Source organism: Chelonoidis abingdonii, chromosome 6 (assembly GCF_003597395.2).
Source record: "Chelonoidis abingdonii isolate Lonesome George chromosome 6, CheloAbing_2.0, whole genome shotgun sequence".
NCBI lineage: Eukaryota > Metazoa > Chordata > Testudines > Testudinidae > Chelonoidis > Chelonoidis abingdonii.
This window is the reverse complement of record NC_133774.1, coordinates 97,757,088-97,771,632: the sequence shown is the minus strand read 5'-3', so window position 1 is coordinate 97,771,632 and position 14,545 is coordinate 97,757,088. Positions and strand designations below refer to the sequence as shown.

The 14,545-nt window shown below is 39.9% G+C and overlaps 2 protein-coding genes across 3 annotated transcripts in view; one reads left to right on the top strand and one right to left on the bottom strand.

The window, feature by feature from the left end:
- The window catches only part of APBA1 (amyloid beta precursor protein binding family A member 1), a 162,973-nt gene extending 155,454 nt beyond the window's left edge, over positions 1 to 7,519 (top strand). For both annotated transcript variants that reach the window (XM_075067272.1, XM_075067271.1), the window contains 3 exons: positions 5,145 to 5,264; positions 5,971 to 6,111; positions 6,548 to 7,519. In XM_075067272.1, coding sequence (XP_074923373.1) covers positions 5,145 to 5,264; positions 5,971 to 6,111; positions 6,548 to 6,619 — 333 coding nt within the window. In that variant the 3' untranslated portion in view covers positions 6,620 to 7,519. The remainder of the gene's footprint in view (positions 1 to 5,144; positions 5,265 to 5,970; positions 6,112 to 6,547) is intronic.
- Positions 1 to 14,545, bottom strand: part of ENTREP1 (endosomal transmembrane epsin interactor 1) — a 380,498-nt gene that overhangs the window by 312,370 nt on the left and 53,583 nt on the right. The window lies entirely within an intron of this gene.

The following is a 14,545-nucleotide window of genomic DNA, read 5'->3' as shown; positions in this document are numbered from 1 at the left end:
TCTCTAACAACACTCATAATTTGCATTTGTATAGCAATTTCTCTCTGATGATCTCAAAGCACTTTCCTAACTCTAATTAATTAAGCCTGGTAGGCCCCTGTGAGATGGGAAATATTAATATCATCCCCATTTTCGAGAGTGAAATGAAAATGCAGAGCTTTGATTTGCTTAAGTTCACACAAGACGTCTATGGCGAGCTGAGAATAGAAGCTTGGCTCCCCCACCAATCCTGTGCCTTAACCACAAGACCAGCTTTGTCACCCTGGCCTTACTTTGTGTTTCATCATTCACAAAGCTCAAAACTATTCAGAGAAAAAGGGCCAGATCTTGAAGCCAGATCTTAGTCTTGAGCAAAACTTCCATTGAAGTCAATTGGAGCCTTGCTTCAGTAAAGACTGAAGAAAAGGATCTTGGAATTTGACTCAGAGTGCTAAGACTGATAAAACAAATGTAGTAAATTGGACAATTTTTATTTTCAAACTATAAAACATACAGTATTTGTCTTCTATATGATTATGAAGTTAACCTGTGAATATTTTGAAGTGTACATTTTTATTTCAACCTAGTAACGCTATGGGACATTTAATTGGGGTAACTTTCCTCTAATTTACATAAGTATGTGATTGCAAAAAGCAGGTATGTCAAGTGGAAAAGCAGAGCCGCTGGGGTACCTGCAATTTATAAGAGAACGGGTATTTAATCATTACTGTTTCATGGAAAGAAAATGCTGCATCCATTGAGAATGTCAGAGGCACAACTAAATTGAAACAAATAGCTGCCCTACAACTTGCTACACCACATGGTTTGTAGGTCACGTACTGAAATGGTACATCTGACACGTATAAATTCTTCTGTAGAACAACCCAGCAAAATGCCGAGTAAAGCTGGATTTTTATACTCCTTTTTGATGAGTTCTTGCTAGGTGATTTTCATTAAATTGTTTTGAAATAAAATTATTTTTGTCTAGTAGTTCACAAAATAAATGTCTATGTGCCCCTTCCAAATTATCTGTAGGCTGTGGTTGGTTTCTTAGCACTTGAACTAAAAAATTGCTTCAAAGATTTAAAATATGTGTATCTGACAATGAAAACTCTGCAATAGGTAGGTAATAGAAATACTTGAGATACTCAGCCTAACACGTAAACATTTAATATGTTCTGACCATTACTCTGATTACTGGCCTTGTCTGAGTGCAATAGATTCAAACCTTGGTAAAAGCAGCCTGATTTCCTGAAAAAAACATAATTTGTCGAATAAATCAACTTTCTGCTGCTTTTTACCTTGGACACCAAGAAACTTGGTGTTGTAGCTGGTTTATTCCCTTTACCCAGGCCCTCTTTAAATGTAATTACATATTCCAAGCTCAGAATGTTTCTTAATGATTAGGACAAATTCAGCCCAGGATTATGCTGACATATTCATGACCCTTTTGGGTTGAAGGTCTACCCTACAGATGGAGGAAGGTTGGATCAACAGAAACTGGCTTCATCCTTCCCCCTGGAAGCCCAAAATTGGGAGGATCTCACCAAGATGGAAGCCAGGGTTTGATTTAGCCTCTGCTGATGTTGAGACTACTAAGGAGATCACAGCTGAAAATTAAGTCTCCTCCCACCTGAAAGGAAAGGGGGTGACAGCAAAAATAGCCTTTTGTTTCCAGGGGCTAAATCCCTACCTTGAGGGCAAGGGTCTGTAGCTGGCATAGGGAAGTGCAATTGTTCAGGGAGGTGTAATTGGAATTCCGTATCTAGCTATTTTGTTACCAGACCTCTTACTGTTCTCACTTTTGCTCTGCTTGTTCCCCATCACACACCAGTTATTTCCAAAAATGTAATTATTTGCAGGCCTGGCATATAGAATGTCTGTCTGCTTCATCACATTCCTCCTCCTCCTCCAGCGTCCTTCCAAATGGACGGCTGCGACGATGTCTTGAGAATCTCCCTGGTTGCTTCTCCAACAAGAACACCGTCACTATCTCATTGCTATGGAGCTCTCTTCTGACACATGTGCTTCGGTCCCCACATTTGGCTGTTGTCATGGGGATTGCTGGCCATTAATCTTGTCCATCCAATGAGACGATGACCCACAGATTGCTGAAAAGAACTACAAACTAATCTGGAGCTGTTCATACATCAGTTCTGAATCATATGCAAAAAAAGGAGATATATATTACATATATTGCATGTGATTCAGAACTGATGTATGAACAGCTCCAGCTAGATTGCTGTAAAGCATTGCAAACGTATGGGTCATCTTCTGCTTGGAAGGACAATTTTAATGGCCAGCAGTATGTATATTATTGGCCAAAATAGATATTCAGAGAATGCAAAAGGATCTTAGCATTGCAAAAATTCCTTAGCATGCAATGAACAGGACTACCTTACAAACAATTGGATGTTTATGTGAATAATGAGAATACTCACATTAGAGAGGATTTTTTTTTTTTAAATGAGGGATCCAAACCTTCATACTAATCAACCATAAACTAAGTGCTAACTGACGAGATTAGGAAGAAACTTCCGGCATGGAATGGCTATTCCATATCTTATGTTGCTTTCATCTTTTTCTCAAGCATCTGGTGTGCATGGACCCCTGAACTAATCTAGTATAGCACTTTTTCTATTCCTATTGGCATGGATTCCCAACATATAAAATATTATGAACTGACTGTGTTTAAGGGATGCATTATTTCTGTCAAATTTAGAAATTGCTTAGTAGGAGCCCGTGTTCCTTTTTTTTTTTTTTTAAAGGAGCATGCAAAAATACATGTGCAATGCATACTTGGAGTTGCAAACACCCATATTTGCCACAAATGATTGCAAACTGGATACTTACTATCAGAGCCGGCTTTAGGAACTGCGGGGCCCATTCGGTGGCGTTCCGAGTCTTCGGCGGCACTTCAGTGGCGGTTCCTACTCGCTCCGGGTCTTCTGCAGCACTGAAAGACCCGCTGCTGAAATGCCGCCGAAGACCCAGACTGCCGCCGAGTGAGTAAAAATTAAAAAGTTAGGCGCTCTTTCTTAGCATGTGGGGCCCTCTTAGGCGCGGGGCCCAATTTGGGGGAATCGACCTAAAGCCGGCCCTGCTTACTATTTGCTTGTTTCTGGATATGTAGTCCATAAAGGCCGATTTCCCTATGGTACGTAGGTGATCACTGATTGTGATTAGTGCATCACAGACAGTAAATAAAATACATAGAAGTAAATGGAATGAAGTAGAGCAGAAAATACAGTGAGCCTTGTGCTTTGCTGAGAGCCAGCTGGCTGTGGAACTGCCTCTTCTCAGTTCATAATCTCATTTGCTTTGGTTCCCAAAGCAGCATGCCCACTTATAACCAGCCTGTGTTGGCTTGATTAACATGCCATACTGAGTGCAGTGCTATGCAGAGACCAGAGAAATGAAATGCCTTGGCACTCTTTCCTCACGGTTTGTCCTACCACCTCTGAGCGGGTGTATACAACTGACATAAATATAAATAGGCAGTTAGACATAGTCGTCAGGAAAATAGACCCTCTTGAGGCAATGGGTGAGAGGATTGAATGGATCTGTACTTAACATAAGCTCCTAAGTAAGCACCCCTTTCCTCATTTAGAATGAAATTGAATATAGCCGTTTCTTTCCTCCATTAAAGGAGAAAGAGAGAAGTTTGAGGCTGTTTTAAATTGCACTTGATTGTATTTGCATATTAGTAGAAACAATAAGTATGAACTCCATTAGTCCAGCGGGGATACTTTGGTTACTTCCCCTTAAAAAGAACAGGGGGTTACGTCTGTAGCTCAATAAGGATCAATTAACAAAAACATCTTAGATTTAGCAGATTGGCTTCGGGCATCTTCTCCATTTCTGTTAGAACATAGGGCACCGTCTAACTTCCAGCTAACCTGGTCGCTGAAGGGAAGCTGGTTGATTCAGTTCTACTGCAGATTTGTCCTCTCTCCCCTCCCATGCCACCCCACTTCAAGCTTTTCCCCCAACAGATAGGTGAATGAAGATTTCCTTCTCATTTTTGGCTTCTCTACTTGCTTGGTAATGGACTGCAATGCACATTAGGGTTGTTCCAAAAGCCATTTGCCCCCAGCAGAATGGCACAGACACTCAAGTACTGGGTCTCGTAGAAAGAGGCCCTACAAAATCAGCAAGAATAAACCATATGTAAAAGCTTGGAGATTGTAATATAACTCCCTGTACAGATCAGGAAATCTTTTCAGACCATGAGTAACATCCTAGTCCCATTGAATTCAATGGCAAGACTTCCACTGACTTCAACGGGACCAGGTAAATTGGACAGACACTGGAATGTTAAAAGTAGGGTATTTCTCTCAGGCGTTAACAGAGCTTTCTTTTGTGTTAGGAATTGTGATTGTTGGAGGTTGTCTGTGCGTTGCCTGGATGTTTACACAGTATTCTAGTGTAGAGAAATGTATGTTCCGTTCTGGACACTTTACAGGAAAAAAAAGATAGTCTGGGAGAAAGACAGAGATGATTAGGTGGGTTGAATGGTGAGAACTTCAAACTGTATGAGGGTCAGACATATGCAGTCATCTTCTGTTTTGATAGTGCTTTGCTGTGGTTAACCAAGATTGCAGGGTGAATGTGATATTCTCAGTTTAGAATGGGGGAGTCTCTGAGCATTACTTATACAAGCATTCGATGGACAGGATTTTAAGTAAGTTCTGCCTTTTGCATTACAGAATTGAACGCGCATATCCAGGAAAGCTACGTGTTTGCAGCCATCTTAAGTGCATATTTAAGACTTTATTTTTGCAACAAAATACATGACAGTTTTCAGCTTAATTGCACAGACCTACTTCTCCACCCCACCCCACCCCCGCTTTCTGCAGAACAATGTTCTGTGTTCCAAAATAAAGAACTTGCCCACAGGAAGTCTAATTTCTTGGCAGTTTAAAATGACCTTGTCAAAATGTTGACAGCTAGAGGTTGACATTGCATCATTCAGTTAACAGGTTGTCATATTGCTTGTATCTGGTACTTATTAGGAATCCTACTTGGTAATGATGGATACACAGCAAACTGCTTGTTCAGTATTATTTCCATGGTAGCATTCAAACTATTGTTTTATTTCAGTGCCAGTTTTCAGGTATCTCAGCCCATACTTGTCTTAGTGTGTATATATATATTTTTTAAAGGGTTTGAAAAACCAGACCCGGATTAAACTGAATATAGTGAGATGTCCTCCAGTAACCACTGTCTTGATCAGAAGACCTGACCTCCGATATCAGCTGGGTTTCAGTGTACAAAGTGGGATCGTAAGTCGCTTTCGCAATCCTTAGGTTTCTACTGTGATGCTTTTTATAGCTGTGAAATTTTTTGGCAAACCTCTCAGCCCACCAAGGGCTATGCACACATTCTGATTGAAAGAAATAAAAACTGACTTATCAGAAAATTTATTACCTCCCCTATGGCCAATCCTTCTTTCCAAGTCAAAAGCCAGAAAAGATACTTTGTCATATTAGAGTATAAAAAGTCAGCCATAGGAATAAGAGAGAGCTTCTAAGCTAAAGAACCAAAAGGTGTACGGGGCAAATTGTTCACAGGCTGCATTAGTTGTATATCTAACTGAGCCAGAAAGAGTCTTCTTTACAGTCAGAGAAAGTCAAAGACATACAATTCTAAATCCTTTAAAGACTATGGACCTGTGCAATCTCCTAAATTTTCAAAGTGCCAGTGTCCAAAGGGTTAATACTAGTAATTTTCAATGGCCAACTTACTCTGTTTGTTTTTATGCACCTAGGGGAGGAGCTGTTCATTATGTCATTATGAGTACTGACTTTGTACCAGTTATTCTAGTCCATTTTATCCTGATCTGTGTTTCACTATATTTAAAAAAAAACACTCTTTTTACACTTTGGAGACTTGTTTATTTAAATATTGAGTTTGTCATTTGTGCACAAGCCTCTGTTGTTTTACAATTTAACATGCTTAGCATTGATAACTGTATCCTTTCCTTTCAAGATCTGTAGCCTTATGAGAGGAGGTATAGCTGAGCGAGGAGGAGTACGAGTGGGCCATCGGATCATTGAAATCAATGGACAGAGTATTGTAGCAACGCCCCATGAAAAGATCGTTCACATTCTCTCAAATGCTGTTGGTGAGGTAGGAACTGGATAGATGATATTACACACTTCAGCTCCATTGCCTCTTGCTGCCTACCACCATCCAAATATAAATACTGGAAATGAGAATAGGATTAAACCAGGCTTATTGTAAACGTGTTTTCATAGTTTTTAATAGAAAGCCTGCGTGAGAGGTGCTGAGTGCCCACAGTTCCTGTTAACCTCAGCAAGGTTTGCAAGAACTCAACACCTCAGCATTGTGCTGCAATAAACCTTAGCATGGGCATGAAAACTCACTGGTTACGTCTTTCCCTTGTACTATGTCACTGCAGCTACTTTCTTCTTCTCGTCTCGGGCCACTTTCTCCCTTACACATACATACCCTGTAAGCATGAAAGCACACAAACCCTTTTATTTCCAAAGCATTGCATCATGTGTATGAGGAGCATTGACTGCCTTGTTTTGTTTCCACCCAGATTCATATGAATACCATGCCAGCGGCCATGTACAGATTGTTGACTGCGCAGGAGCAGCCAGTTTACATCTAAGGCTAATACCTCACCTTTGCAACATGCATGGAGGATGTTTCTCCTCGTCAGTGGTTGTGTTTCTAGTACTCCATTTCTGTGTCTGCAGAGACATCTCTATCTCTGTCTTCTCTCTCTCCAACATTTTGCTGTGTACAGGGAAAAAAATTTCCATGAGACTTTTTTAGTTGCATCTTTTTACATTATGTAATTCCTCATAGAATAAAAATATTAGTTATTCACAGCTAGTTTAACAAAGGACTGATGGCACATCTTCAAGCTCCGTCATCAGTCATATTTCTATGGCCATAACTCGACAACACAAATACATTAAGTATTACTAAATTAGAAAGCTTGCTTTACAAACAGATCAAACCACAGGGTAAAGTTCTCCTCTTGGACTCCACATAGGAGATTTTTGACTCCATTAATCTATTCTGTCTGTGTGCACTGAGTGTAACATTACCAACAAAGAGTTCAGCATACACAGGGAGAGCAGAGCACCAAGGGGTAGTTCTGCCCTAAAGGAGGAGTTAAAAGTCTATAAAGAATGAGTTAATGAGTAAGTGATGTTGTGGTAAAACTCATAATTCAAATGCACACCTTTTAATTGTCTTTAAGGTTTATTCTTCAGGATCATGTAACCTCAGAGGTGGTTTGTATGTTGCTGAAATGCGTAAGAGTGTCATTGTCCTCACTAGGGTATACTTGAGGGAGGTACTTTTACCAGTTGGTCTCCCAGGTATGAGAGTCTTTTTTTTCCCCCCAAAAAATCTTTTTCTTCATTTTTAGATGCAGGGTATCTTTTATATCCCCCTCCCAACTCAGAGGTAGGAGAATGTTAAGTGGCCTGTAAATATACAGCAAGAATTATATTTTGGGGGCTTCTGCTGAAAATCTAAATTACACAATTGCTCTTAAATACACAATTTCTCATTGCTGTGTGTGTGTGTATATATTTAAAACTATGTGCTTGATATTTATGAAATTTGAACAAAAATAGGTCTACATACAGTTGTAAGTAGTTTTGTTACTCTGAGCCAGTATTAACATATCTTTGGTCCAAAGACTGTTTAATTTTAATTACTTTCTTTTTCTTTAGCTCATGATCTGGATAACAGTGGGGGAGGTGGGATAGGAGTGAGGAGAAATTAATTTATTTGTAATATATATACATATAAATATATATATATATATATAAAGTTAATCCACAGTTCTCCATTTGTAGAACATTAAAGGGTTTTAATGTACTTGTTCAATGAAGAGGAGGGTTCAGAAACATTGTGGTGGGGTGCATGATATCAAGGATTTGCGTGGTCTATAAATTTTGGAGAGTGGAGCTGGGGGGAGGGGGAGAAGATCGTAATAGTAGTAGTGACTCTCCTCCCTCCAGAAGGAGAGACCGCTCTACTCCATATAAGGTAGTTCTGTTCCATTAGTCCTATGTACTCACGTTTAAGCTCATATATAACTGTGAATTTAGACCCGTCAGATGCCTTTAAATTTATCAAAAGTAGGAGCTTTTGCTGCATCATATTACAACACAAAGAATTAATGTGATGAAAGTACTGGAGCAAGACAAAACAAAAAGTGTGTGTGTGTGTGTGTGTGTGTGTGTGTGTGTGTGTGTGTGTGTGTGTGTGTGTGTGTGTGTGTGTGTGTGTGTTGTGTGTGTGTGTGTGTGTGTGTGTGTGTGTGTGTGTGTGTGTGTGTGAGAGAGAGAGAGATGGCCACTAACATCAGTTTCTCATTTAATGAGAGATGGACTGTGCAATATAAGCACTGTGGTTGCAGACTGAGATGACATTTGGAATTGTCTCCAGAGATTTCATGGCTTAGATATACATGTGTGTACATTTCCGTTAATAAGTGAGCTGTGAAAACTCTGCCTTTGTCTGGTCACTTAGTTCCATCTGTGATCAGGGGCCCAATTTTTCCTTCAAAAACAATGGACTGAGTGGAGAGAAGGAAGATAAACTTTTTATTTCAACTGGCAGCAAATACTGGAACTATTTGAGGGAGATAGTGGAATGGTGAGTAAGCTGTTGTAGTAAATAAATATGTTTTGGTGTAAGAGTACTGTACAATTACTTGATGTACAGCAGTTCTTGTTGTTAGGTAATCAAATCCCAATCTCTGGAATAACAAACTTTACAAGGGCATGGTGGTTTTATTCCAGATTAGTATTTACTCTGCCGTCAGACAGATGCAAATAGATTGTGAATTACTTGTGAGTAGAAATTTTGTCAGGCATCTGGTTTATGAAGGTCATAGGAACACTTTTTTTTCCATAACTTCCCATATGTATAGTAATGTATGTAAATATGATATATACATGTATAATTTAGAAGATTATATACAGTTCAGCCTTTCCATAAGTTGCCTGAGTGAAAGCTACTCTTGAAGACATGGTTACCACACTGCTGGTTCCCAACTTTAACTCCCATATTCATTTTCTGCTTTTGTGGCTCTAGCCAACTCCCACTGAGGAATCTCCATCGACTTCAATGGAAGATGGATCAAGCCCTCAGTATGCAAATGAATATAGGGTTGTAACAGTGATTGATTCTTAGAAACTAAGGGTCCTATCCTGCAAACGCATGTGTGCTTAACTTTAGACACCTGAGTAACCTATTGACTTCATTGGGACTGCACATGTGAGTGAGTATAAACTAAGCATGTGAGTGCAGGATTGGGGCCTCACTGAGAATGTGAATTGTGCTATTACAATAGACGTATTATGATTTCTAAACAGGGACAGATAGCTAGAGTAAGCACTCCTAATGTAAACAGTCCCACAAGTGCAGTCTGGAAAGGGAAAGCGTGTTTCAGAAATACAGTGAACTCAAAAGGGAGAATTGACACCTCCGTAGTCAGTTGTTTTTTCCATTGCTGTTTAAAAGATGTTAGAGCAGCTGTTTATGTTAGTATTTTAGATGAGTGAAATTCTCCATGGGTTGAAAGGAATAACCTACCATTTTACATTCCTTCTCTTCCGTGAAGGTCCTGCAAAGCTGTCCCTTCACTGTTTAGTACAATATTGTATCTTTTCAGTGTTTACATTAAGGATGAAATGTCCTTTAATTTTTTTTATTGGTTGTTTCACACTTATTTGTTTGAATCTCTTTATAATTTAAGGCTTGGTTTGTATTTCTTGAGTGCAGATTTTTTTTTTAATTTTCTAAATGAAATCTATTTATGAAGATGGCAGTGTGGGTGAGATTTCTTGTATATATTTAGCACAGTACTTAAAATATGAAGTTTTACTATTGTTCTGTAAAGAGGGTGAATAGAAATTATTGTAAAGCGTTGGGGAAAGTATAGTATTGTATTTGTAACAATATTGTTCTTTGTAAACACTAAACTCAATCTCTCTATATAAATATAAATATATATATAAATATATGTGAGCCTGGAATGTTGATTCTGCACATCTATTGAATGTAATTCCTCTGACGTTTTTTGTCACAGGTCTCTGACCCTCTGTCTGTAATGCAGCTCCAGTGGTTTGATTGATTTTTTTTTTTTGCCAGCTGTTTTGTTGTGATGTATTTACTGTGCTACATTCCTTTATTTAATGGAGCGCTAATGTTGGTAAGATTTGCAACAATAAAAAACAAAAACAAATTGGGCATGGCTGAGAGTTTGCTGATGTGATCACCAATATTGACTCAATATTTCGAGGGGGACTGCTTGATCCCCACTCCTGAGCAGTGTAGTTAAGATGACCTAAGTCCCTGTGTAAACAACACTAGTTCAATGAAAGGTGGATTACCCATGCTGATGACAGGAGAATCCAGTCAGCACAGGTAGGGTCTACACTGAAGGGCTACAGCAGCACATCGGTGCCGTTGTAGCGTTTTAAATGTAGACGAGCCCTAAGTCTTCACAGAACTTTGTATGTGCAACAAATTCTAATGAGAACTTGAATCTGCAAAAGTATTATACACCAGAGAGATTGTAGAAGAAAAATTGACTTTGCAACTTCAGACATTGATTCACTAATGTTAATGTGAAAGTCCAACCTTGCCTTTACCTGTATTGGTTATAGGCCACAACACCTCACATTTGGGCCACAGAAGATTTCTTCCCCCATCCACTACTCCATGGACTGGAGATCCCACTCTTTATCCTATTCACCCTCTCTTCCGTGGCCAGAAGCCTCACCCAAACTAGCAGTCAGTTTTTACTCTGTATATCCGACACAGGTGACAGACATTCCAATACCTTGCAATAATCTAGGTGCGCCTGAGGTACCACGGTACCCGATCTAGGACGGAAGGGAGCCTGCTGTTATATCCTATAACAAAAACCTATAGTTTTATAATTCACATATGCGAGGGGGGAAACATTTACTTTTCTTTTATGTGACAATTGGAACAAGAGTAATCTCCCACCAGTAAAAGGAGGATGGGTGTGACAAAAGAGCAGAGCTAAGATTAAGCTTCATGGCATACTTCCAGGCTATATTTAGTCAAATTACAACTTTCGAATGAGATTCCCTATTTTAAAAACATTGATATTTACAACCTTAAATCCATCATAATAAAGGTTTTTTTGGTTTGTGATTATACATATTTTGTCACTGGAAATGAAAGAACATTTCCTTTAAGTTGTAAAATTGAAAGCTCACAGTGTTCTTTAATCTTCCTAAACCTCATTAACTTGCTGCTATGATATCTCATGAGTTTTGCAAAAGGTCGGTTTACACCAGTAGGAATACATTTCGCTTTTATACTTTACACAAGTAGGAGTGCAGGATGCTCAACTTGTTTGTGGATAGGCATCCTCTGCAGATAGTACTCATTCCTGTTGAGATACTGCAAGGGCTGTAGAATACAGACTTCATCGATTTCAGGTGAGACCAGTGACTTTATTAGGTCATCCATTTATGTGCAACTGAGAGCCATTCATGTGAGGGATCCAAGGAATTTTTGTTATCTGCAGAGTGGGCTACTGATAAGATTGTTCTGTAGCAAATAGGATTAAGTATAAAGAGATTATCCATGAAGCTGTCTGCTGACTCTTCTGGAGAAAGACAGTGCTTCCTAAGAAACCAATCAATCTGACAACCAGCGTTTCCGGTAAGAGTATTGACATCTCATGGACTGAAGGACAGATTGAAATGATCTTATTTCACAGAGTATCCTACTTCAGTAAGATTTTTGTTATTCTGAAGCCAAGAGCCATCTACTGGAGCCATTGCATTCAAACCTCCTTACAGTGTCCAGCATTTACAACCATCAGTGCTGCTCTGAAACTCACCAGGTGAGTTGTCGCCATGCTTTGGAACTTCTGTAGCTTTCTCTAATCTTCTTTTCATTAATTTTATGATGGAAAAACTTGGATCTTGCACCTTTTACATCCTTTGCAGGCACCTTTGTGTTGTTACTGTTATAGCTACATGCCATCCAAATCCCATTTCCACCAGCAACAATCCCATATAAAAAAATCTTTTATTCAAAGGCAAAAATTGTAAAACTGGATTGAGGTTGAGAGTATATATCAGTAATTTAGGGCAAAATACATTCCATACCTGCTGTCGTTATCCCAGACAGAAGCATTATAAACCCAGAAATTCAGAGCTAAAGTTAAACTTAAAAGAAACCTAAACATGTAAGGTATAGAAATGCACAGTTAGGCACCCAAAGGCCCTGGACTCCGTTGTAGTGACACAATTGCAATAACTGTATGATTAGTATTCGTAGTTCCGGAGTACGTTATGCTGATTTTTAAAGACACTTTAGAATTTTTCTTGTTCCACGTAAAATCTCTTATTTCAGAGAAACTCAAAAAGAACTGCCCTCTTTCAAAATGGCCATGATTTCTTATTTGTTCTCAACTGAACTGAGGCCACGGACTGTCCTTAGGGAAGATGGCAATGCCCTAGACCACAGGTTCTCAAACGGTGGTCTGCTGATCACCAGTGGTCCACGAGCTCCATTCAGATGGTCTGCAGATAGTTCCCTCTAAGGTGCGTGCCTGGGCGGCCGCACACAAGAGAGTGAAGGGCCACCCACCTAATTAGTGGAGGCGTGGCTCCACTATTTAAGTGCCTGGACCCTGGAGAAGACGCACATGTAAGGTGAGGTGGTGACCTGAGGGAGAAGAGGGGATTGGTTGGAAGGGGCAGTGGGGTGAGAAGAGGAGGTGGGGGAAATTTGGGACTTGCAGAGCTGCGGTGGCCAGAGAAAGAGGCGTCTTTCCCCAGCTCCAGGGCTGCAGCTGCTGGAAAAAGACAGCACTCCTTCCCAGCCTCAGCTCTGTGGCTGCTGTGGCGGTGAGAGAGAGAGGAAGAACCCCCCCACCCTTCCCAGCCCCAGCTCGGGCTGTACCAGTGGGGGAGAGAAGGAGAGACTCCCCTCCTTCCCAGCCCCAGCTGGGAGTTGTGCGCTTTTATTTGTAGAACAAAAAATTTTTAATTATTGGGGTTTTTTTTATATAGTGCTTTTATCCAAAGCGCTTTATGATAGTTAGCTAACGGTACAAACAACATTTGGAAAGATCATTAAGCGGTCTGCTGAGAACCTCAGCAATTTTCAAGTGGTCCTCAAAAAAAAAAAAAAAAGTTTTAGAACCACTACCCTAGGCTGATATGAGATAAAAGGGCCCATTTTAACTCATTAACAGCTATACTTGCAAATTCTTAAAAAATTCACTCAATGCACAGACCGTAAGTGCTGTATACTTAGGGAAGATGCATTGTTATGTATGAAAGATATAAAGAGTTTCAATGGTGCTCTAAGTGTAAAACTCAATTCAACCTTAACTCTTGTGCCTCCAGAATATACTTTACTCTGCAAATGGAAAAAATCAGTTCCTCTGTCTTTTGTGGACACCCTGTCTCAATCAGCTTCATTGATAACCTAATATAACTCCTTTTCTGGGAACCACCCATATCTCCTGAATTCCTCATTTGGAATAGTGAAACCCAGTGTCTATAAAAATGCTGCTTCTTAGACTTCACCAAACTATGCATGAATGATTTGTACTAATATATCTGAGCACCTTGTTGCAGATGGGGAAATTGTAGTAGAGAGAGGTGAAGCAATTTCCCCAAGGTCACACAGAGGATTAGTAGTAGAACTGGGAACTCCCTGACATACAGTCCTATGCACTACCTCCTGCAGCACACCGCCTCCCTTGCTGAGCTGCAACACAGATATGTGAAAGATCTTTTGTTGTAACAAGAATATTTTGGGTAGGTTTTTTTCTATTTACCATATATACTCGTTCATAAGCTGAATATTGTTGGTAAAAAAGTGACGCATCAAAGAGCGAGGGTCAGCTTATAAATGGGTCTATGCCAAAATCTGATGATTTTAAACTCTATGGAATCATTTAATTGAATATCTAATACATTGTTGTTTTGTTTACCTGAAGTGTCTGCAGGCATGGAGCCCCTCAGTTTCTTGTGGCCACTGTTCCCAGCCAATGGGAGCCGTGGGAAGTGCTACGTCCTGCAGCTCCCATTGGCTGGGAATGGCAAACTGCGGCCACTGGGAGCTGAGAGGCTCCGTGCCTGTGAATGCACCAGGTAAACAAAACATCCAGACCCGCTAGTGGCTTATCCTAATGGGCCAGGAGCCAAAGTTTGTGAACCACTGAAATACAGGGTCGGCTTATGAAAGGGTCATACATTTTTGCTGTTTTAACCTAGCCATCTTTGGGGGGTGAGCTTATAAACGAACAGGCTAATAAGCGAGTATATACTACTTCAGCACAAAAACTCTCATATGTTCTCCTCCTGTCTTACCTACGCTGGGATGTTTTAAAGCTATTAAACATGTTTTATTACCCTGGTCTCTCTGAATTTAACTTCAGTTCTCTCTCTTTCTAGTGCTAATCACATTAGTTATTACCACGTACAGCTGAATTGTGCTAGGATGCTGTTATGCACATAGGGAATGAGCCGTATGTCATCTGGCTATTGTAGCACCAAGGACT